Source organism: Belonocnema kinseyi, chromosome 8 (assembly GCF_010883055.1).
Source record: "Belonocnema kinseyi isolate 2016_QV_RU_SX_M_011 chromosome 8, B_treatae_v1, whole genome shotgun sequence".
NCBI lineage: Eukaryota > Metazoa > Arthropoda > Insecta > Hymenoptera > Cynipidae > Belonocnema > Belonocnema kinseyi.
Window position 1 is genome coordinate 8,940,258 of NC_046664.1, and position 24,035 is coordinate 8,964,292.

The 24,035-nt window shown below is 26.8% G+C and overlaps 1 protein-coding gene across 1 annotated transcript in view; it reads right to left on the reverse strand.

Moving 5' to 3' along the window:
• LOC117178361 (fibronectin type III domain-containing protein 5-like) overlaps positions 1-24,035 on the reverse strand; it is a 293,133-nt gene that overhangs the window by 62,369 nt on the left and 206,729 nt on the right. Inside the window, exon 5 of the mRNA XM_033369790.1 lies at positions 17,927-17,974. Coding sequence (XP_033225681.1) covers positions 17,927-17,974 — 48 coding nt within the window. The remainder of the gene's footprint in view (positions 1-17,926; positions 17,975-24,035) is intronic.

The window sequence follows — 24,035 nt, forward strand, 5'->3', positions numbered from 1 at the left end:
TTGTACAAAGCTGTTAAATTTCCAAACCGAAAATATGAATTTTCAACACAAAAGTTTATTTTTAACAAATATTAAAATTTTCAAACAAAAAACAAAATTGTTTTGAAAAGTAGTTGAATTTTTAACAAAAATGTTTATTGTCAACCAAATATTGGAATTTCGTACAAAACAGTTGAATTTTCATACAAAAAATATAAATATTGAAAAAAGTGAATTTTCGACCTGTTAGACAACTTTAAAGAATTACACCAATTTTTGTTACATAAATAAAAAAATGTTCATGAATTTTAGTACTGTTATTCTTTATGATTTTATAACAGAATTCTCTGGACATGTAAATAAATTACGATGCATAAGAGCTTCCGAAATGGAATATCAGTGGTGAATTTTAATTCGATGTGATAACATTAATCATTCCTTCGTCGAATTTCATTAAAGTTTCTCATTTGCACTAATAATGTTATTTAATTATTTTTTCTTGTGTGAAATTTCTTTGGGGTGGAAATAAACTAAAAAAACCAGTGAGTGGCAGTGGGGCCACACGGCAGAATAAAAAATTTGATGGATTAACTTTGAAGTTTTTCAAAAGGAACCATCGTGAGAGAGATACAGAGAGAGAGAGAGAGATTAATTTTTTTGCAAGTTTTCTTAGCATGGCGGTAGTGGGGATATCGAAGAGGAGTCTAGACTTATTGCGATTCGCCGCACCAGAGACCCAATGACTGTAATCGCGTCTCCCTTTTATTCGGATATTCACAATTTTTCTAGGCTCCCCTTCGATATCCCCACTACTGCCATGCTATCAAATCATGTATATGCTCTCTCTCTCTCTCTCTTTGCGCTCTCTTACAATGCAATGTCTTTAAAACTCATGATGATTACACACAAAAATTTTAAATTTATTATATAAAAGTTTTACTTCTGCCATTTCGCCCCACTGTCACACACTCATTTTTTTCTAGATGGAATGAGCTTGAAAACTTTTCGTTTGTTTAATGCATAAAATCACTCCAGAATGTAGAAGTGATTATAACTCTCAACTCTATTGTGAAAAAAGTTTTTAAAATATGACTTCTGCAAGTTTGGATTTTATGGCATCAGCAATGTCCGCTTTCTCGTAAAAAAAACTTTTCTTCATAAATTCTAAGAAGTAAATTTTATACCTCCAAATCCATAAAGAACAGATTCTTTCCTAATTGGAAATTATTTTGCTATTTAGAGTTTTAAATATTTAAAATTAACTTTGTTTTTTGATTTTCTGGAATTTTGTAAATTGTAATTTCCAAATGACGAATTTTAATTTTTAAAGCTTATTCGAAAAGAGAAAATTTAATTTGTAAATAAATCTTTAGTAATAAAAGCAATATTTATGTTCTTAACTTTTTGACCAAATATTTAAACAGTGACAAAAATATTTTATTCATAATCCCTTGATAATATTTATTTCTGAACGTTTCTAAACATTATTAATTTCAGAATTTGAAAAAAATTTTGGAAACATTTGTATCATTTAAAAATATATTTTAGGGTTTCAGAAGTTTTGAATAGATTCTAAAATAATTTAAAATTAAGAAATTAAGAAAAAGTTGAATGTAATGTATATTTAAGATTATAACACTTTTTTATGATACCAGCGACAATTTTAATTGATTTTCTGTTTTTGAAGATCACAAATCGTCAAGAAAAAATTCGAAGAATTATTAAAAAAATCAAAAAAATTATTAAAAATTATTTCTAAAATTTCAAAAATAATAAAAATTTTTTAATATTTTGAAAAACTCCAAACAAAACGTGGCTTTTTGAATATTTCGAAATGAAATTTTGAAGTTATTTGAAGATTTCAAAATAAAATTTAAAAGTAATTTAAAGATTGAAAGGTTTCAGGAGAGACAAATTTCCTTCAGATTTTGGCAAAAATTGGCAAAAAAGAATCTGGAGGATTTCAATGTGACATTTTTTAATTTTGCAGAACTTTTTCAAAGATTAAGGGAAAATTTGATTAATTTTAATTAATTTAAAAGGTATTTAAGAATTTTTAAATTCTGGAATAGACTAAAAATATTTTGAAACCTTAAATGATGTTCGAAATTTATAAAATATCTAAAAATTTGTTTTAATTGCGGAAGGGTCCTAAATATCTTTTAAACGCATTCAAATTTTTCTAAAAATTGTGTGAACTATAATCAAATAATAAAATTGTCTTTAAAATTGTTTAGATTTTTTTTGGTTCATTAGAAATATTTTTTTGAATTTTATAGAAAAACTCAGCAAAAATTATTATAAACTTAAAAAATGATTAGTTATTTGAAATTTTTATTCTGTGTTAAAAAATTCTTATTTCAAATAATAATTTGCCTAAAATATTTCTTGAAAATTCGTGTTTTTGGTTTGAAAATTTAATTAAATATTTAAAAAAAACATTAAAAGAATTTTTTTGGATAAATGTATTTTTTCAATAAATAAACAATATTGATTAAAAAAATGTATTGTTTAAATTTGGTAATTTGCTAGTGTCGGGAATATTATTATTTAGCAATTGTAAAACTCGGTAATATTACAAAATGTCGGAAATTTCATTATTCAAGAATATTTAAAATTCATTATGTTTTAAGCTGTTTGGGAATTTAAATTTTCGGGAATTTTCCAATTCGAGATTTTTATATTTCGGAAATTTCCAATTCTGCATATTTTCATTGTCGGAAATCAATTGTTGTTAATATTAACTATTACATTTTATGTTGACAATACATTATTTTTTTGTTACAATCTGGTTTTTCTAGGCGTATATTTTTGTAAAATTTAATAGAGTGTTGAAATTATTTATAAATATTTTAAAGAATTTTTAATTTTTTGCAAAAAATTTAAAAAACTAAAATTAAACAAGAAATTATTGTTAAATTAGTTTGCGACTATTAGACTGTTTATGAATTGAACATAAAATTGTCTATTTTTTCAAAAAATAGATCAGAAACTTTTTTCTTGAAAATAGTATTGGAAAGCCTGGAAGACATTACAATTGAATTTTAAACCCAGAATCATATACCAACCCTGCTGATCCATCGTAAAAATAATTCTTTCAGAATCGATTTTTAGTTGGAAAATTGTTTGAAGCAAAAATGCAATTGGAAATCGAATAATTTTAAATTTAGATCAGAAATTTTAGTTTTCTAATTTTACGCTTGGCACGTATCAGGCAGGCAGTAGTCACAGTCAAGTTTAGTCAGCCAGCGTGATCATTCAGATACGACTGTCGAATTATTGCTTGCATTCAGTGACCTAATAATAATTGTTCATACGTCCGTTTATTATACGCACTGTCGTAAATTTTCATAGTGCGATTGCAATAGAACATGGGACAAGTGAAAAATAATTTTTCAAAAGTATTTTGAAATACGTGGTTTAAAGAAAAAATAAAAACTGTCTGAACCCAGCTGAAAATTCCGAAAAAAGATACCTCAGAGGATTTTGGACACGTTTCTGCACAAGATTCTGCACACGAATTTCTGAGGATTTCGGACATGTTCCTGGATACGATTCTGCACACGAACCTCGGAGGATCCTGTACATCTTTCTAGACACGATGCAAAACAAGAACCCTGGAGGATCTTGGTTATATTTCTGAACACGATCCTACACACGAACTTTAGAGGATCCTGGAATTGTTTATGGATGCGACCGTACAGACGAACCTCGAAGGATCCTGGCCTTGTTTTTGCATACAATCTTACAAAGTCGGAGGATCCTGGACATGTTTCTGGATACAATACTACGCCTGAACCTCTGAGGTTCCTGGACATGTTTCAGCATGCGATAATGCAAACGAACCTCGAAGGATCCTGGACATCTTTCTAGACACGATGCCTTACAAGAACCTTGGAGAATCCTGGAAATGTTCCTGGATGCGATCCTACACACGAACCTCAGAGGATCCTGGACATCTTTCTGCATGCAATCCTGCACACGAACCTTGGAGGATCCTGTACATCTTTCTAGACACGATGAAAAACAAGAACCTTGAAGGATCTTGGATATATTTCTGAACACGATCCTACACACGAACTTTAGAGGATCCTGGAATTGTTTATGGATGCGACCGTACAGACGAACCTCGAATGATCCTGGCCATGGATTTGCATGCAATCTTACAACCTCGGAGGATCCTGGACATGTTTCTGGATACAATACTACGCCTGAACCTCTGAGGTTCCTGGACATGTTTCTGCATGTGATACTGCAAACGAACCTCGAAGGATCCTGGACATCTTTCTAGACACGATGCTTTGCAAGAACCTTGGAGGATCCTGGACATGTTCCTGGATGCGATCCTGCACACGTTTTTGGATGCGATCCTACACACAAACCTCCGAGGATCCTGGACATCTTTCTGCATGCAATCCTGCACACGAACCTTGGAGGATCCTGTACATCTTTCTAGACACGATGAAAAACAAGAACCTTGAAGGATCTTGGATATATTTCTGAACACGATCCTACACACGAACTTTAGAGGATCCTGGAATTGTTTATGGATGCGACCGTACAGACGAACCTCGAATGATCCTGGCCATGGATTTGCATGCAATCTTACAAACTCGGAGGATCCTGGACATGTTTCTGGATACAATACTACGCCTGAACCTCTGAGGTTCCTGGACATGTTTCAGCATGCGATAATGCAAACGAACCTCGAAGGATCCTGGACATCTTTCTAGGCACGATGCTTTGCAAGAACCTTGGAGGATCCTGGACATGTTCCTGGATGCGATCCTACATACGAACCTCGAAGGATCCTGGCCTTGTTTTTCCATGCAATCTTACAAACTCGGAGGATCCTGGACATGTTTCTGGATACAATACTACGCCTGAACCTCTGAGGTTCCTGGACATGTTTCTGCATGCGATACTGCAAACGAACCTCGAAGGATCCTGGACATCTTTCTAGACACGATGCTTTACAAGAATCTTGGAGGATCCTGGACATGTTCCTGGATGTAACACACGAACCTCAGAGGATCCTGGACATGTTTCTGGATGCGATCGTACATACGAACCTCGAAGGATCCTGGCCTTGTTTTTCCATGCAATATTACAAACTCGGAGGATCCTGGACATGTTTCTGGATACAATACTACGCCTGAACCGCTGAGGTTCCTGGACATGTTTCTGCATGCGATACTGCAAACGAACCTCGAAGGATCCTGGCCATCTTTCTAGACACGATGCTTTACAAGAATCTTGGAGGATCCTGGACATGTTCCTGGATGTGATCCTACACACAATACTCAGAGGATACTGGACATGCTTCTGAATGCGATCGTACACACGAACCTCGAAGGATCCTGGCCTTGTTTTTGCATGCAATCTTACAAACTCGGAGGATCCTGGACATGTTTCTGGATACAATACTACGCCTGAACCTCTGAGGTTCCTGGACATGTTTCTGCATGTGATACTGCAAACGAACCTCGAGGGATCCTGGACATCTTTCTAGACACGATGCCTTACAAGAACCTTGGAGGATCCTGGAAATGTTCCTGGATGCGATCCTACACACGAACCTCAGAGGATCCTGGACATGTTTCTGGACGTGATTCTGCGCACGAATTTCGAAGGAACCTGTACATGGCTATTTAAAGCTTAACTTGCATAGTTTCCTTTGCAGGATCGTGTACAGTTTTCTTTGCCAAATTCCTGCAAAGGAACTGTCAATATTGCTTGTACGAGTTCGTGAATCAAGAAACATTTTATAAAACAGAAATCACTATTAAAAGATTAAACGGAAGTCAGGCAAAAGCCCACATTTTTGGCAAAAATCTATCTTGTTTGATTAAAATATAATCTTCTTGGTAAAAATTTATCTTTTGAGTTGAAGATTTATTTTCCTTGTTTGAAAATTAATTAGTTCTGTTAAAAATTTAATTATTTTGTTTAAGGTTGAAAATTAAATTATTAAAAAAATTTCGTTTGTATTTATTTTTATAAATGAGAATTTAATTATTTCATGTTTGGTTCAAAGTTTATCTTCCCAAGTTGAAAATTCAGATATTTCATTAAAAACTTCTGTATTTCTTTAAAAATGAATCTTGTTGCTTTAAAATTTATCTTTACGATTGAAAATTTATTTCTTTGTTTGAAATTCAACTGTTAGGTTGAAAATTCTTCTAGAAACTCGAATAAAATGTTATTAATATATCTTTATTGGTAAAAATTATTTTTTTTTTCTGCTAAAAATTAATTTTTGACTGAAAATGTAACTATTTTGTTTTTCGGTAAAAAGTAAAAATCTTAAGTTTGAAAATTCATTTTTGCAACTGAGGATTTAAGAATTCTATTTTCGGCTGAAAAAATATTTTCTTCAGATGAAAATATAACTATTCAGTAAAAATATCTTTTTGGTTGAAAATTCATCACTTTAGTTAAAAATTATATTTTGGTTTAAAAATAAAATAATTTGAATTATGAAAATTAAAAATTATATAATTTTAAATTGCATATATCCAAAATTACAAAACTCTTGAACTTTTTAATTTTAAAATGTTACGATTATTATGTTTTTCGAGTGAAATAATATGTATCCCTTTTATGCGTTTGGTCAATATGATCAAAAAGAAGAAATTCATCAAATTTTTAAATCATTCAATAAATATTCGATAAATTATTGCACGGGGAATAATAACCTTTACATATAGAAATATCAATTTACTAATTGTGGCTAATTTAGTAATAATCAATATTAAATAAAAAAATGGTGCTTTGTTCTACGAAATCGACACAGTGCTCTAGATTCCAGAACATTCTGCCTACTGAAAATTGGACAGCACATTTAACTACCGACAAATTATATTTAAAGTGTAAACAATATTTCAAATGTGATTTTCTAATCGCAGGAGTGCTCGCCACACATTTTTATGCATCGGATTTCTTAAAACTGAGGGGTAATTGAACAAAATGTAATAAATATAATTTTACTAAATCTCAACATTTTATTTTCAAAATTGAAAACTTAGTGATCATTTATAAAACCTAGGTGCAAATTCCATTACAGGAACCGTACAGATTACCTCTGCCCAGGTTCCTGTACAGGAATTTTCAGCTGGGAAGTACTTTCTTTTAAAAATAAAAAATGAATAAATCCATTTTATTTTGTAAATAACATTCAAACAATACTAAATTAAAGAGATTTGTTTGTCTTAATTTATTTAACAGTCTAACATTAATTAATTATTATTCATAATTAATTTATAATTAATTATTAATTGAAATAAAATAAAATAAATAAATAAATTCATTAATAATTAATTAATATTCAAATGGCCCATTTTAAACTTCATTTTTATTTGCTCATCTTGTTCGCTTACTTCTTAACTGCTGAAAGCGTATTTTTTTATTTAGAAAGGAGATTAATTTAGATGAATGGAAAAAATGAAGCTGATCGGTACTGGGATGGAACTTGTTACAATATAACGATGTTACTGAAAATAAGTGTGCAATAATTTTTAACTTGATTACAAAAATAATTATTTATTCTCATATAAGTCCATTTCTATTCTCCAGAAAATACTAGAAAACTACCAGTAAATTTATAATTACGGAAATTATCAAATACTCAAAATTGTATCATTATTTAAATTTTCAAGCCTGAATTAAATAATACTAAAATTATTTGATTACCGCAAACAAATAAAACTAACGAAATCATAAATAAAATTGAAATGTTCTGAAATTGACGAAAAAAAAACAGAAATTTCAAATTACATTGAAATTATTAAATTTTCAAAATTATCCCAAAATTCTTAAGTGAACTAAAAAAATGAAAGTACCAAACATTTTTTATTTTGAATTTCAAATCCCGAATTTTAAAAATCCTAAAATAATTCAATTAACGAAAACAAATAAAACGAACGAAATTGTTCGTCAATGAAATTGAAATATTCCAAAAGTGAAATTAACGAAAATAAAAAAATTGAGAAATTTCGAATTACTGAAATCTTGTAAATTTATCCCTAATTAGTAAATTGACAAAAAGAAAAAAATTACTAGAAATAAATAAAGTTCCGAAAAGGATTATAAGTAAAATTAAAATATCCCGAAATTGATAAATTAGTGGAAAAAATAAAACTACCGAAAATGTTTCAGAACGAAATGAAAATATATTTCGGAAATGAAAGTGAACGAATTTTAAATTTCGGGTACATAATTTTCAGTTATTTGAAATTTCTGAGGTTCCCTTTTTTTTAAATCTCCACTTTCTCAATATTTTAATTTCTTTATGACACAGTTTCGTCATTTTAATTTTTTTCGGTGATTAATTTTTTTTTTGTAAATTGTTAAAGTCGTTTATTAAATTTTCGGAATTTTTTATAATTCAGGGCTTTAATTTTACGCTAAAATTATTTCCTCTCTTGATTATCATATTTAGAATTAATGGGCAAAGTTGTAAAAATTATTTGCTATAAGTGCATTTATTTCCAATTAAAAAAGTATATTTGGCAGGATTGAAAAAAATGAGAAAAAATCGGAAAATTTGATTAGTAAGTATAATTAGAGTTGTAATAATTAATCATAAATAATTGTAATTTGTTAAAATCTAACAGAGTAACCACCCAAAACACAGGAGTCGAATTTTATGTAAAAATTAGGGTAGTCAAAAAATTTGGTTAGTTAATATTCTATCCCTTCATTTTATGTTAGTTATTTTTAAAAAATGTAAAATTTTTTTAGATAAACAAAAAGTAGGGGTAGTTCTTGATCCCTAAGAGTTGCAAATTCTATGCAAGTAAAATTTGATTCCGAATTTAAAAAACAAATAAATAAATTTTTAGCCTTAATATTATGAATGCAAATATTTTACCCGACATCTATGTGTGATGTATGTTTTTTTTCTTTAAATAAAATCATTTATTAAATTTTTGACATTTCTGGACCGAAAAATTACACTAAATTTTTATTTAAATCTAAAAAAATAAAAAAATTTACCAAATAACAGAGATTAAGGAGGGATATTTGATAAAATTAGTTTTTTTGGGATATTCTAGTAAATATTATGTAAAAGTTTCGTATATAAATTAGTTTTCCTTTATAAATAATTTTTAGGAAACCAGTTCCTTATAAATATTCTTCTGAAAAAATGTAATATATAAAAACACAGTCAATTACACCAGACCCGCGGTTTAGGGTCCCGCGGTTTAGGCCTTCCTAGAACTATTAGTCCCAGAAATTTCTCAGCTCGCAGGGTGAGGGACGGTAGTCGCGCATACGCGAAACCACTAATAGTGTACTGATAAAAGCGGGCAGTACACTCAGCCGATAAGTGCTTCAGCTGTCCGCACATGCGTCAGTTTGTTTCCTGTATTTAGCGACGTGCAGGGGCGGCGACTATGGAAGGCAAAGTACTTCCCCCCAATTTTGTAGGGGCCTTGCCCCCCCCCCCCCAATATTTTAGAAAGCAGAATTGAATTTTGAAAATTTATTACATTGTTCGATTAGTTGGTACTATCAGCTCCGTGTCGCCCCCGCCCCATATTTTTAAAAAGTTTTCGCCCCCGGCGACGTGTCTCGATTTCGGCTGTTATTTGGTTGTTTTACTATTTTAAAAAATGCCGAAGAGAAATAAGAAACAGCGTTTGCCGTTTAAAGAGAAATCTGAACTTTCACTTTAAGTGAAAGCAGTTCGCTCTCGAAGCTGATTAGAACAATAAGATTAAAAATTATAACTACCAAGTAAAAAAATAATCAAAAACAAGTAATAATTTCGTTTTGGATGCTGCTTGGATAAAATAATTCAAGTAAGCAGGAAAACCATTATTTTTACGAGAACGGATTCCTAAAATATTGTAGTTTTTCTTTGAATTTAAATAATTGTGTGTATTAAGTAACAAAATAGACGGAATGAAGCTAGTATTTTTACTAAGGAGAAAAATTCATCAGAAATAGTTCAGACGGACCTGATGGTTTAGGATCGAATTCCCCGGATCTAGAGCCAAAGCTATTTGCAGGCAACCCCCGCCACTGGCCTTAAACCGAGGGTTTGGTGAATGCACATTTATATCGAAAATGATATTGAAAGATAGATAAATTTTCAAGATTTTTCTACAATACTTAAAAACCGAAACTGGTACATCAAATGTGGAGAGAATTTAAAATCATAAATAATTAATTAATCTCATACAAAGTAATGTTTGAAAAAAAATAATATATTATAGAAAATCCTTAATTAATTCTTAGAACAATTTAATTGAAATTTCTCAAACGCATAATAAATAAAGAGTCATAAAGTACGGGTGATTTTAAATGTTCCATTTTTGGGATTATTTTAGCTAACATTTGGATTATTGAGTAAAGTAAACTCGCTTACTTTTTCCAGAATGTGTAAATATTAAAAAATGCTTAAACATTAAATGTATTGCATGACAAACGAAAAGAACTCCGAAACATGAAAAATCGGGACGATTGAAAAATCCCGAAAATGAAAATGTGCATTATGGAAATTTCCCGAAATAAAATCGCCGAAATTATAAAATATCCGAGACTATAAAATTTTCGATACAGGGAAATTTCCAAATTGTTAAATTCCTGGAGAAATAATTAATTAATAAAAAATATGTTCATTAGGGTGGTCAAAAATATATTTTTTAATTGGCATCCCTCCTGAATCTTCTTTATGGTATTAAAATGAATCCCGATTTTTTATAGAATTAAAAAGAAAATATTTAGCAATTCTTGAAGGCGGATTATTTTAATAAAATAAACCTTTTATTTACACTAGATAATAAGAACGTACTAGTATTTATTATCTGTAATAATAAAAAAGAAAAGACAATGTTTTTAATCACAATTTTGTACAAAAAAAAATTTTAATAAAAAATACAATACATGAATAAATATTTATTTGTTAGCAGTTTTTGAATATTCAAATTCGAGCTAAAATTTGATTCTGAAATCCGAAAACAAGAAAATAAGTATTAATAATAGAAAACATACAAAAACATTTTTGAAAATGTTAAATGTGTCGAAAAAGAACATAGGAAATTTGAAAGAATATTTTTATTTTAAGTGTTCGAAAATTAATTTTTAAAAATTATAAAATTTTCTAGAAATCTGAAGAAAATTGTTTAATTTCTTACAAATCTAGTAAAAATGGTTGAATTTACCAGAAATATTTCAAAATGTTTACAAAGCTTCGTTTTAATGTTTTTAAATCTTGAAATGTTTTTTTTTTAATTTGTTCCAAATTTCTAAACATTCATAATCTAAATCTTTTAAAATTATTAGAATTTTTCCCGAAATTAAACAAATTTAAGTGGTTCTGAAATATTTTTTACTATTCCCTTTGAGTCAATTTTTCAATAAAAGTTTTTTTATTATTTTAAAAGCGTTTCCGAATTTCTAAATATTTCTTAAACTTAATCGGAGTTTTTTTCAAATTTCATAAACGTCTTCAATTATAAAATTTTGCATCCAAAGTAGCTACATTTTTTATCGAATTCTTAGAAAATTTTTAAAAATCTTTTTTAATTTTCTCTTAGAATTCATTTTTGAATATAAAAAATAATTTTATGATTTCCCAGTAATATAGAGAAAACTTTCTGATATTCTTGAAACTTTTCAAAGTTCATAAAAAGTTTTTTTTTCTCAACAATTTGTTTAAATCTTCAAATCATATATTTTTAAAAATCTTTTTAATACTTCTAAGTGTTTGAAACATCTTTTTTTGAAAATTTTTTCAAGTGTTTTAAAATATTTCAAACATTCTCTTAAAATAAATTTTTCAAACCAAGTTTTCAATTATTTTTTAATTGGTTCCAAATTTCTAAATATTTCTTAAAAATAATAATTTTTTTTTAGAATTATGTAATCTTGAAAAATTGCAAAATTTTTCTTTCAAGTTTTCTACAATCTTTTCCGAAATTTTAGGAAAAGTTTGAAATTTTGTTTTAAATTTTTTCCTAGAATTAATTTTCAAACTTGAAAAATTATTTTATATTTTTGCTGAGGCTTCTAGAGAAAATTGTTCGATTCTCTTGAAACCTTTCGATAATCATAAAAAGCTTATTTTCTTGAAAATTTATTGCAATCTTCAAATTAAATTCTTTTTAATCTTTTCAAAACTTCTCAAACCTTTAAAATATCTTTTTAAATGATTTAAATTATTTATAAAATTAAAAATGACATTCAATAAAATCTTGTGAAATGTCTTTTGAAAATTTAAAAAATATTTGAAATATTTCGAAATATTTTAAATCATTATATTAAAACAAATTTTTCAAAATAATTTTTAAATTATTTGTAAATTCTAATACTCTTATCTTTTAAAACTGTAAAAATTTTTCACATTTTAAAAATGCTCCAAGATTTTTAAAAATCTTAAAAAAATGTTCAGATTCTTTGTAGGTATATTTTGAAATGCACAAAAGTAAAAATTAATCTTTCATAATGAAAACTTATTTAATAATTTCATCCAAAAATCTTGTTATCGTAACGGTAATTTATTTATTACTGGCATTAAAAGTTTTTCACTGGTACTGGTAACATTTTGCCAGAAACCTTACATTTTTTTTCAAAATCCAAAAAATCTACTTTCTCGAAATTGTACGAAATTATTTTAAATGTCTTGAAATTGTGTTAAATATTCTCATGAATCTTAAGAATTTTTTTTTCTCTTGAAATCATTCAAAAATTTTAAAAATCTTCAAGAATCTACTTTTTTAGTCTTTTTAAATCTTCTCGAAATTTAAATTCTTGTTGAATCTTTTTCAAAATTTATTAAACTTTTAAAATATCTTTTAAAATAGTTCAAAGTTTTTCCACAAATTTTTAAAGTACTGCAAAATTAAAATAATTCTCGTCAAAATATCTAGATTTTTTCCAAAATATGTTTAAATCTTCAAAATTTAAAATTAATTTAAAAAAATAAAAGCTAAAGCATAACAAAATTTTCACAAATCTTATTGTCGATATCGGTAATTTCCTTCTTGCATTTATAGGTAGTAAAAATATATTTTTTTTCTTTTATCAATAACATTCAGAAAATTTTAGAATAAATTTTATCAAGAAATGAAATTACTTATTTTGAATGTTTGATTCACAAAATCAATGGTGCAGAAATTCGAAATCTTTTTTAATTGATAGGAAGGAAAAATAACTTCGGAGACATCTTAATTTTTTTAATTCTGCCAAAAATCAGGGATCCTTTGGACCGAAAAAAATAATTTTAGAGGCACCATTAGAGAAAAAAATAACAGTTACTTTTTTGGATTATCCTAATGTTTTTAAACTAAAAGTATTCCATTTTTCTTAGTATTTTTTATTCCATTAATTAACAATTTTTTAATTCTTTAGACTTTAGAATTTTATAATTCGACAATTTCAGGAATTTCCCAGTGTTGGGAGTTTTATTTTTCAAAATTTTTCAGTCGCGCCAAAAAAAAACAACATAAATTCAACACACAGCTGAATCAGCAAACACAATACAGTTTAGCCTAACACATTAGCCTAATATGCAAGCTCAGCTCTGCCTACGGACTATATCGGCAAATTATTAATTTATTGATGAGAAAATTTCAACTGCAGCTAAATCAGCCTTTCCTAAGTTTTCAAAAAAAAAAACCATGTAATACCTGCTGTTATTGCTCCTTTGCCGCAAGAGAAGCAGAAAAAAAGAACACAATTTTGCTTTATCCCAAATTCTGATTATTTCTTGTGTTATCATTTTTTTCAAATAATTATTTGCAAATTTATAACTATTGCTGGATTAAGATGCAAGCCTCTCCTAAAATAGTATTTCAATTTATATTTATTACTAAGTAAATCTATCTTGTATACATATAAAAATCTCCTGTCACGATGTTTGTCACCACTAGACTCCGAAATTACTTAACCGATCTTGATAAAATTTCCTATAATTTGTGTCATTTGGTCTAACTTAAAGGATAGAATACTTTTTGTCTCTTTTGATTACCTCTTTATTTTTTTATTGCAAATTACATGTTTTTATTTGTATACTCCACAAGTTTCTAACAGATGGCGGTGTAAGTTAGTTTGTTGACCGACATTTCAACATTTCACATTATCTAGATTCGGTAAGCAGTCAATAGATAGCGCCAAGTTTAATATAAATTCAACGTATTATAAATGAGTCACACATATTACTTATTGTTAGAAAAAAATTTCTTAGTTGCATTTTCAACCAAAAAGTAGAATTTTTTATTTATTTTTTTTTTATTTTCCCACAGTTATTTTGTTGACTATCGTGTATTAGGATTATAGATTAGAATATAGTATATTATTTTCATACCATTATAAATTACTATATTATAATTTAAATTAAGGACTGATAGCTTTTAAATTTTCTTTTCATATAAGATTTCAAAAAATTTTCCTGCTATTTTTTAATTCTACCGACCAAAAAAAATCGAATAAAAGTTGAATTTCCGAAAAAAGTTCATTTCAGCCAAGTGTGATGAATTTTCAACCAAGAAATATAACTCTTCTACCGTAAAAAAATAAATTTTTCATCTAAAAGGATGATTTTTCAACAAAATAGTTAAATTTTCGTCAACAAAAAAAAAAGATGTCTAACAAAATAGTCGAATTTTCAAGAAAATAAATTTTTTAATTTCAAAAAAAATTTGCTGCTATTTTTTAATTCGACCGACAAAAAAAAAGAAAAAAAGTTGAATTTTCGACAAAAAAGTTCATTTCGGCCAGGTGATATGAATTTTCAACCAAGAAATATAGCTCTTGTACCATAAAAACTGAATTTTTAATCTGAAAGGATGATTTTTCAACAAAACAGTTGAATTTTCGTCAAAAAAATTTTTTTTTCGACAAAATAGTCGAGTTTTCAAAAAAATAATTAACTTTCAACAGAATAGTTGAATTTTTTACTTAAAAAGATGAATTTTCAACCAAGAAGTTTAATTTTTTATGAAAAGGTGATTTTTCAACAAAATCTATAAATTTTTAATAGAGAACTTGAATTTTCAACTGAAAAAGATAAGTTCACAACCAAAACTGGAATAGTTTGATTTGAGATTAAAAAAAAAAACGAATTTTCAAAAAAAGAAAAAAGGAATGATCAACCATTTAAATTCAAATAAAAAAGAGGAATTTTTAACAAAACATTTTAATTTACAACCAAATATGATACCCATAGATAAATTTTCAAAAAAGTTATTTTATAATCAAGAAAGATACATTTTCAACAAAATGGTTATATAAATATAAATAAATAATATTTTTGAAATAGCTTAATGATTAACTGAAAACACAATTTTTGAACCAACAATAGAATCTTTTAATTTTCAGTTTAAAAAACTAATTTTCTACAAAAAAAAAGAATTTTCAAGCAGTTAAATTTAAATAAAAAAGACTAATTTTGTTAAGAAATACTTGAATCCTAATCCTGAATGAATAATTTTTAACAAACAAGAATAATTATCTACGGTTGAAAATAAATTTTTTTGGTTCAAAATGTATCTTTTTAATTTAAAATTTAAATATTTGGTTATAAATTAATTTTATTATTTGTAGATTCATAATTTTAGTTTAGAATTCATTTTCTAATGAAAAAATAAATATTTTCTCGAAAATATTAATTTTTTTCCTAAAAATTAAAATTTTAAATTGGAAGTTTGAATATGCCATTTTTTTGTTGTAAATTCTACTATTTGATTAGAAATTTATTTATTTTGATGAATGTTCTACTTTTTTGGTCGAAAATTAATATTTTTGGTTGAAAATATATCTTTTTTAGTACAAAATTCAAATATTGCCTTAAAAATTTATTCATTTTAGTTCGAAATTATTGTTGTTTTGTTGATAATATATCTTTTTGTTTAAAAATTTATGTATTTTATTGAAAATTATTCCCGTTCGGTCGAAAATAATTCTTTTTTATTTAAAACAGAAATTAGGGTCAAACATTGAATTATTTTTTTAACGTTTTATTGTTTAAGATTTATTATTTTAGTTGAAAATTATTACCTTTTTAAATTTAAAATCCTATTATTTTCGTAAAAAATTAAATTCTTTTTGGTTGTAAATTTTGTTTGAAAATCCGCTAAATTTTTGAACATTTTACTTTTTTAATATAATATTATTATTCTTGGTTAAAAATGCATTTATTTAAATATAAATTAAACTATTTTTTACAATTATTAGCATTTTTTGTTGAAAATTAAGTTTTTAAAGCGAAAATATAAATATTCCATTTTTGGTCGGAAGTTCAGCGATTTGCTTGAAAATGTATTTGTTGTATTTAAAACAAAATTATTCTTTTGTTTTTAAATTCACCTTTTTATAAGATTTGATTAAGTTTTTATTTTGTTGTTGTTGAAGATTCATTATTTTAGTTGACAATTAATTATTTTTTAAATTGAAGATTTAACTATTTTGCCGAAAAATCGAGTTTTTTTGGTATAACATAATATTTTTTGTTAAAAATATATTTTTTGCTTTGAAAATGCATGTATTTCGTTACAAATTCTTCTTGTTTGGTTAAAAATAATTAAATTTGGCTTTAAATTGACCTTTTGTGTCGAGAATTTAACTCTTTTTAAAAATATTTAATTCTTTTTGGTTTTAAATTGAACTATTTGCTTGAAAATTCATTTATTTCATCAAAATTTTCACTTTTTTGGTGGTAAATAATTATTTTCGCTCGAAAATATATCTTTTTTGGTTAAAGTAGTTTTTAGTTTCATTTTTTTAACTAAAAATTCAATTTTTTGTTGAAAACTTTTTTTTTTTAGGTGCAAATTCTACTACAGTGTTAAAAATTATCAACGCTGTTAAATATTAAATAATTTCACTAGCAGAAATAAAATTTCTCCAGAGTTTTCATGAATTTTTATAATTATTTAAAAAAAAAATGTTTTTTCATACTGCACATTAGGTGCAGCTTTAACAGATTAATATTTTGCATTAAAGATATTTTCCCGAGATTAGTGAAAATGATAAAAATAAGTTTGATTTAAGTCAGTATAAACCCAATGAAAAAACATTCGCATTTAATTTTGTATTAGAAAAAAAATGGTTAACGTTAAAAAGAATTCCTTGACAATTCCATGTTTCTCAAGTAGACGTCCTGAGAATACTTTTATTTCTCTAGCTATCCCTTTAATTAAAAAAATTCTTGCTCTTCTGTCCCTGAAATACTAATCTCATCCTCTTATCTTACTTTCTTTGAAACTTTTAAGTCCATTACAACTTTCAGTTAAGTCAGGTTAGTTTATCTCGTTTCATCCCTTTGAAAATCGACACTGGAAAAACTTTAATCATTTATTTTTCCTTAAAGCCTAGTTAGTCTCTGAACTTCTCGCTGCTTAATTCTTTATCAGTCTTATTTAAAACCTTTTTCAAATGAAAAAAAGTTCAATTAATTAAACCTTATTGATTTTTTGATATTATTCTTACTGATTTAATTTTATAAAAACATTTTCTATTTATTTCTGAATATAAAAAGTCTAGGGAGTGGATTAGTGCTACTGAGATTAAGGTGATTCGGCTGTCACATGTGGACAGCGGAGATCGGTCGGCTCGGCGTGCGCGCGCATGATTGCTGCTGGCCAAAACGGAGCTAGCCGCTGGTACAACCGGAGCTCGCCGCTGACCCAACCGGAGCTTTCTGCTGGTCTAATCGGGAATCTCCGCCGGTCTTAATCGGATCTCCGCATGGGAAATCCGAGATTCGCTCTTCGGCTGACTTAACAGTTGCAATAATACGTTCACAAAAAATGTGAAATTAGGTTTTTTAGTTGTTTTAGATTATTTAAAAAATAGGAGAGTCCCAATTTGAGAAATTTGCATATTAATCCACCAAAAAGTCAACTAGTACAATCTAGCTATGTACACTCTCTAAAAATATAAAAACAAAACTCGTTCATGGAGCACTCGACAATAATTCTATGAGTTTTGTGGTACTTACTCTTGAGTTACTTCTTTTGCGGTGCTGTTTAACGATAAGTGCAAGAACCTAGATGTGCAAGAGATAGATATTTCTTAATTTTTTAACAGTACTGCCCAAAATTATAAGACCGCTAAATTATCGACAGCAACTTTTGGCAAATTATTCCAATTAAAAATAAATTAAGGAAATAGTAATTGGGAGTTAGTCGAAACACATTCCAAAATTAAGGATTGAATTTATAAAATTATTATATTTTTTGAATCTAATAGATCAATCAATATTTTCAACTCAATAATTTCTGTATTAAATTGAAAAAATCACTATAATAAAAAAATTAAGATGTAAAAAAATATGAGAAAAATTTAGCGATCTCAAAATTTTGGAAAATTCTCTACAATAAATAACTAAAGAAAATCTTAAATAATTTTTGCTAGAGAAGTAAATAAAATTTGTTTAAATCTTTTTTTAGGCTATGAGAAAAAAAGTTGTATGTATCCTTTCATAACAACTCGAAGCATTGGATTATAAAATATGATTTTTTTGAAAATTAAGATTTATTCCAATAGGATACCATAACTTTTTCACATATTCCTAAAAAGGACTTAAACAAATTTTTCTTCACTCCTCCCTAATCTATGAGACATAATAAACAAATCGAGAAAATAAAAAGTTACCATAAAGTAAATATAACTTTTCATGATAGATTTTCCTTTTTATACTTTCCAAATTATTTTATTATCAAATCATCAAAGAAAGGCTGAGGAATAAAAGCTTTATTTCAGGCGAGTGAAATGAAAGAGGATTTTTAGATACGAAATAAAATTCAAGTTGCGCAGAGAATTTTTTGTAGAAATGGAGATGTAATATTATTAATAATAATTTTTATTCTAATAAATTTAGGGTTAATTAAATTATTTCTTTAAAAAGTTATAATACACTTTTTTGATTATATTTTCAACAATAATTATAGCTTAGAGGAAACAGATTTTTTGCTACGATTATATTGTGTAATAATAAACTTTTTTCACAGGTAAAAGAAAAAATATTTATTCTTTACAAACAATAATCTCCCGACTGCTCGAATGAAATAACTAAAGTTAAACTGCGTTTATTGCAATTTTTGAAAGACCTATATGATGCAAAATAGATAATTTGCCTTTAGGGGTCTTAAACACTCCACTATTTAAATAATTTTTTTTCAACATCAAACCTGAGCGAAACGGCCTTATCAGTAAAATAAATAAGTTTTTTAAATTTTCCGTCTAAATTTGTTAACGGTATTGGAAAAAATTGTACAAAAAAGTAATAAATCTAGAAAAATTACATCTTTTCTGTTATTTGACTTTTTTGCATAATAAACTGTTTCAGAAAACAACATTTTTTGAATTCCAAGATATTTCCTTTGAACGAGCATATCATAAGTAATAGAACTAAAAAAAAAAGATTTTAATTTTAAATTAAAAAGAGTTGATATTTCGAAACAATTCTGCAAAATTAAGAAAGTTGCTTTGCATTCTTCCAGTTTTTTTTTTTGACAATTTTGGAAATCTGTTTTCATTTTTTATTTTTTATTCTATATGTTAAAAAATTTATATTTTGCATTATATTTGTTAAAATGTGCTTAATTTTCAAATTATTTTTGTATCTTTTCCAAAATTTTATATATCTCCTAAACTTATTGAAGTTTATTTTAAAATCTTGTAATCTTGCAAAATTGAAAAATTTTCCTTGAAAATCTTCTACACAATTTTGCGAAAGTTTAGGAAATCATTAAAAATCTTTTACACTATTTTTAAATAGTTTTTTTAAAATTAATTAGAAAATAAATAAAAGGTCAATTTAAATTTTGCCTAGAATTATGAAAATAAATTGTATTACATCTTAAAAACTTTTAAACTCATCAAAAAGTTTGAACATTTTATTTAAATATTTTCCAAAATCTACATTTTGTTATAAAAAATTAAAACCTTTTCAAATTTAAGTTACTTTTTTATAAATAATCGAATATAACGAAAAATGGCTCTTGTTGTAATGTTTTAATCTTCATATAGAGAAAAATTAATTAAAGATGTTTCAATACTATTTAATAAAAAATTTTATTAACTAATTATTCGTTGAGAGAATTTTTTAAAAGATTTTTCATAGTTTTACGTTTTTAACTTATATTGCATGCAATTTGGATAAAAAACATTATGATGAAGACATTTCTTTTAGAGATTACTATTGTTAATGTTATAAACAAATGCATTATTCAGGCATTTTTCGACTGAAAAATTCATTTGTTTCTATGTCAATTTTTGAAATTGAGGATCCGTACAATAATTTGAGCAAAATTAATAATTTGTTGTTTAATCTTATGATTTTTTTTTAACAAATGCGCTATTCGGGCATTTGTCGGAAGAAAAATTCATTTTCTTAAAGGTCAGTCCTTTCAGTTGAAAACTTTATAACAATTTCAGAAAAATTCATAATTAAATGATAAATATTATATTAAAAAAATTAATAAACAAATGCATTATTCGGGCATCTATCAAAAGAAAATTTTTCTTTTTTTTCGATGTCAGTATTTTTAATTTGTAATTGCATGATACTTTCAGCAAAATTCATAACTAGCTGATAAATTTCATATATTTTCAAAAACAAATTAAATAAAAAAATGCATTGTTTAAGCATCTATCGATGGAATTTTTTTTCTCGATATAAGTCTTTTCAATTGGAACTTAATGCTTATTTCCTTAACACTCACGACTATTTGATCAATTCGGTGATGTTTTAAACAAATTTAATAAACATATGCATTATTTCGGTATTTGTCGACGAAAAAGTTTGTTTTCAATCTCATCCCACTCAGAATAAGGCATTTGTGTATTAAATTTGTTTTATATTTAAATGAAAAATGTATCAACTAATTATAAATTTTAATAAAATTATTCTGAAGTTCTTAATTGAAAGGACTGGCATAAAAAGAAAACAAATTTCTACGTTCATTGATGCCCCAATAATGCATTTGTTTATTAACCTTGTTTAAAAAAAACCATAAACTTGACGAAAAAATTATAAATTTTTCCAAAATTATCATTAAGTTTCTAATTAAAAAAGCTAGCATAAGAAAACTAATTTTTAATGTCCAAAAATGCCTGATTAATGCATTTTTCATTAAATTTGTTTAACAAAATCATTAAATTTATCAAGAAATTATGAATGTTGATAAAATTGTCATAAAGTTCCTAATTTCAAAAATTGACAAAAAAAAAGAATTTTTCTTTCAAGAAATGCCTTATTAATGCATTTGTTTATAATATTAACAATAATAATCACAAGAAGAATTTTCCTCCTAACTATATTATTTTTATTCAAATTTCATGCAATATAACGAAAAGAATTCTAAAATTATGGAAAATAGTAAAAAGCATTTTTTCAACAAACAATTTGTTTAAAAAATTTTTTTCAAGGGATCCGTGTTATCAACAGACAGTAGCAGAATTTTTTACGTCTTTTCAGACTAGATTTCTATCTATCTAGTAGCTTAAGGGAAAAGCACCCGACCAGGTCGGAAATCCTGTGATTCAATTCGCAGTCGAGTTAGGGAGAAGATCTTTATTGAGACAAAAATTTAATTTAAAAAATAAAATTTTTGGTTTGTTTACTCTACTTTATTGGAACATCTTTAAGCAATGTTTATTTATTAAAAATAGGCGATTCCGATAATTTTTTTGTTATTCCCGAGCACCGGAAAAGTTTAACAGAAATAGCGTGAATTTTTTGTCATATTTGTTTATTTATAAAAAATTGAAAGTCTAATTTAAAAATCAGAATCAATAACTATTTTGGAAATCTTATGAAATTTTCTGTTTCAAATTTTTTCTTCAAATCGATCAAAATTTGTGGACTGTACGCTATTTTAAACCAAAAAAGTTCTTTTTAATTTTCAAGAAAGGTTAGTTGTACACAAAAGTATAATTAACAGAAATGTTGCAATTTAGTTTAAAAAGTTTTCCAGGAATCTCTATTATCATCAGAGAATAACAGAGTTTCTTATCGTCTTTACAGACTAGACTGAGTTATGAATTAAAAATTTTCGATTCAATATTTTTTCAGAAAAAATATGAGCATTAAAAGTGTTCTTTACAAGTTTTTAAAATACCATTCGAAATTTGGATAACAAATATAAAAAAACTAAGTTGTCAGGTTTATAAGCGTTGAGCTTGGTTTTAAGGCTGAACAAGATAACTTTTCAAATAATGGATTAGTTTCATATAATCCAGTTGCCACTAACACGAAATTGGGGTCAATTTTTGTTTAAACAATTTTTAAAAACAATTTCATTATTTATTCACAAAAAATTTATAAAATCATTTTTAGCATGGCTGAGCAAGAATAAAACTATTTGCTTACTGCTTTTTTCCTTACGACGAACTTTTTGCAATGTAGAACGTTATGAACAAATGATTTTTTAACAGCATTTCCATATTTAAGAGAAAATAGTTTAGACTCTTCATTTATTAATAAACAATCACCCAGATCAACCTGTGTCATAAAATTGCTTAAATTGTTGTGGAACCTTTATCTAGCATTAATAACGTAATTTGTTGTTTATAATTTTGTTTGCTAAATTGTTTATAACAATTGATATAAATAATGAGTCTCAAAAACCAGAGTAAACTTAAATTTTTTTATAACAATCCTTGATACATGATTCAACTTTTCACTCGCGTGATATTTTCTCATACGACGAGCCATTATTTATTCACGGCCTTATAAACAATGTATTTTTATAATTATGCCATCTCCCAAAAGCCACAATTTTCAAGTTATTAGCGATTACCTTTTTTTATATCGTTAATTTCACCGTAATAAATATAATTATTTTGAGTAGCATTATCAATACTTGTGCCTTATTGTTTATATCTAGTGTTATTAAAAAAAGACTCAATTAAGAAAATCGATTTTTCTTTATTTTTTTTATTAATCTAAGGCAAAAACTAAAGCTTTTCTCTCACGTGATATTTTCTCTGACGATCAGTTATTATTCATTCACGGCCTTGTGAACAATTTATTTTTTATAAACATACACTTCCCTAAAAGCCACAATTTTCAACTTATTAGTGATTACCTTTTTTATATTGTTGATCTCACCGCAAAAAATGTAATTATCTTGGGGGGAATTTTCGAGACCTGCACCTTTTTGTTTATAACTATTGTTATTAACAAAAACAGCCAATTAAGAAAATCGATAGACGGTAAAATAAAGGAAATAAAAAAGGTATTTTCTGATAACATTAAATATTAGTTTTCAAGGGAGCGTATATTTATAAAAAATACATTGTTTAAAAGGCCTTAAATAAATAATGACTTGTCGTTTGAGAAAATATTACGCGAGTGAAAAGTTGAATCATGTGTCAAGGATTATTAAAGAAAATTTCAGTTAACTCTAGTTATTGAGGGTCATTATTTTCTCAATTGTTCTAAACAATTTATCAAACGAAATAATGAGCAACAAATCATGTTATTAATGCTAGATAAAGATTCCGCAAGAATTTGAAGCAATATTATGACACTGGTCGATCTGATTACGAATCTGAACTCAGATTTTGAAAATTCAAAATGGCGGATCCAATATGGCAGCTAATATTTGGTATATTTTTTTCTGAAAATTGGTATACGGGGGTTTTTGGGATCACTGAGCACGAATCTGAACTCATATTTAGAAAATTCAAAATGGTGGATCCAATATGGCGACTTAAATTTGGAATATTTTTGGAGTCGCTAATCACAAATCCGAACTCATATTTTTAAAATTCAAAATGGCGGATCCAATATAGCGGCCAAAATTTCGATTTTTTTTTTTTTGAAAATTGGTAGACCGGGGTTTTTGGAATCACTGAGCACGAATCTGAACTCATATTTAGAAAATTCAAAATGGTGGATCCAATATGGCGACTTAAATTTGGAATATTTTTGGAGTCGCTAATCACAAATCCGAACTCAGATTTTTAAAATTCAAAATGGCGGATCCAATATGGCGGCTAATATTTGGTATATTTTTTTCTGAAAATTGGTATACGGGGGTTTTTGGGATCACTGAGCACGAATCTGAACTCATATTTAGAAAATTCAAAATGGTGGA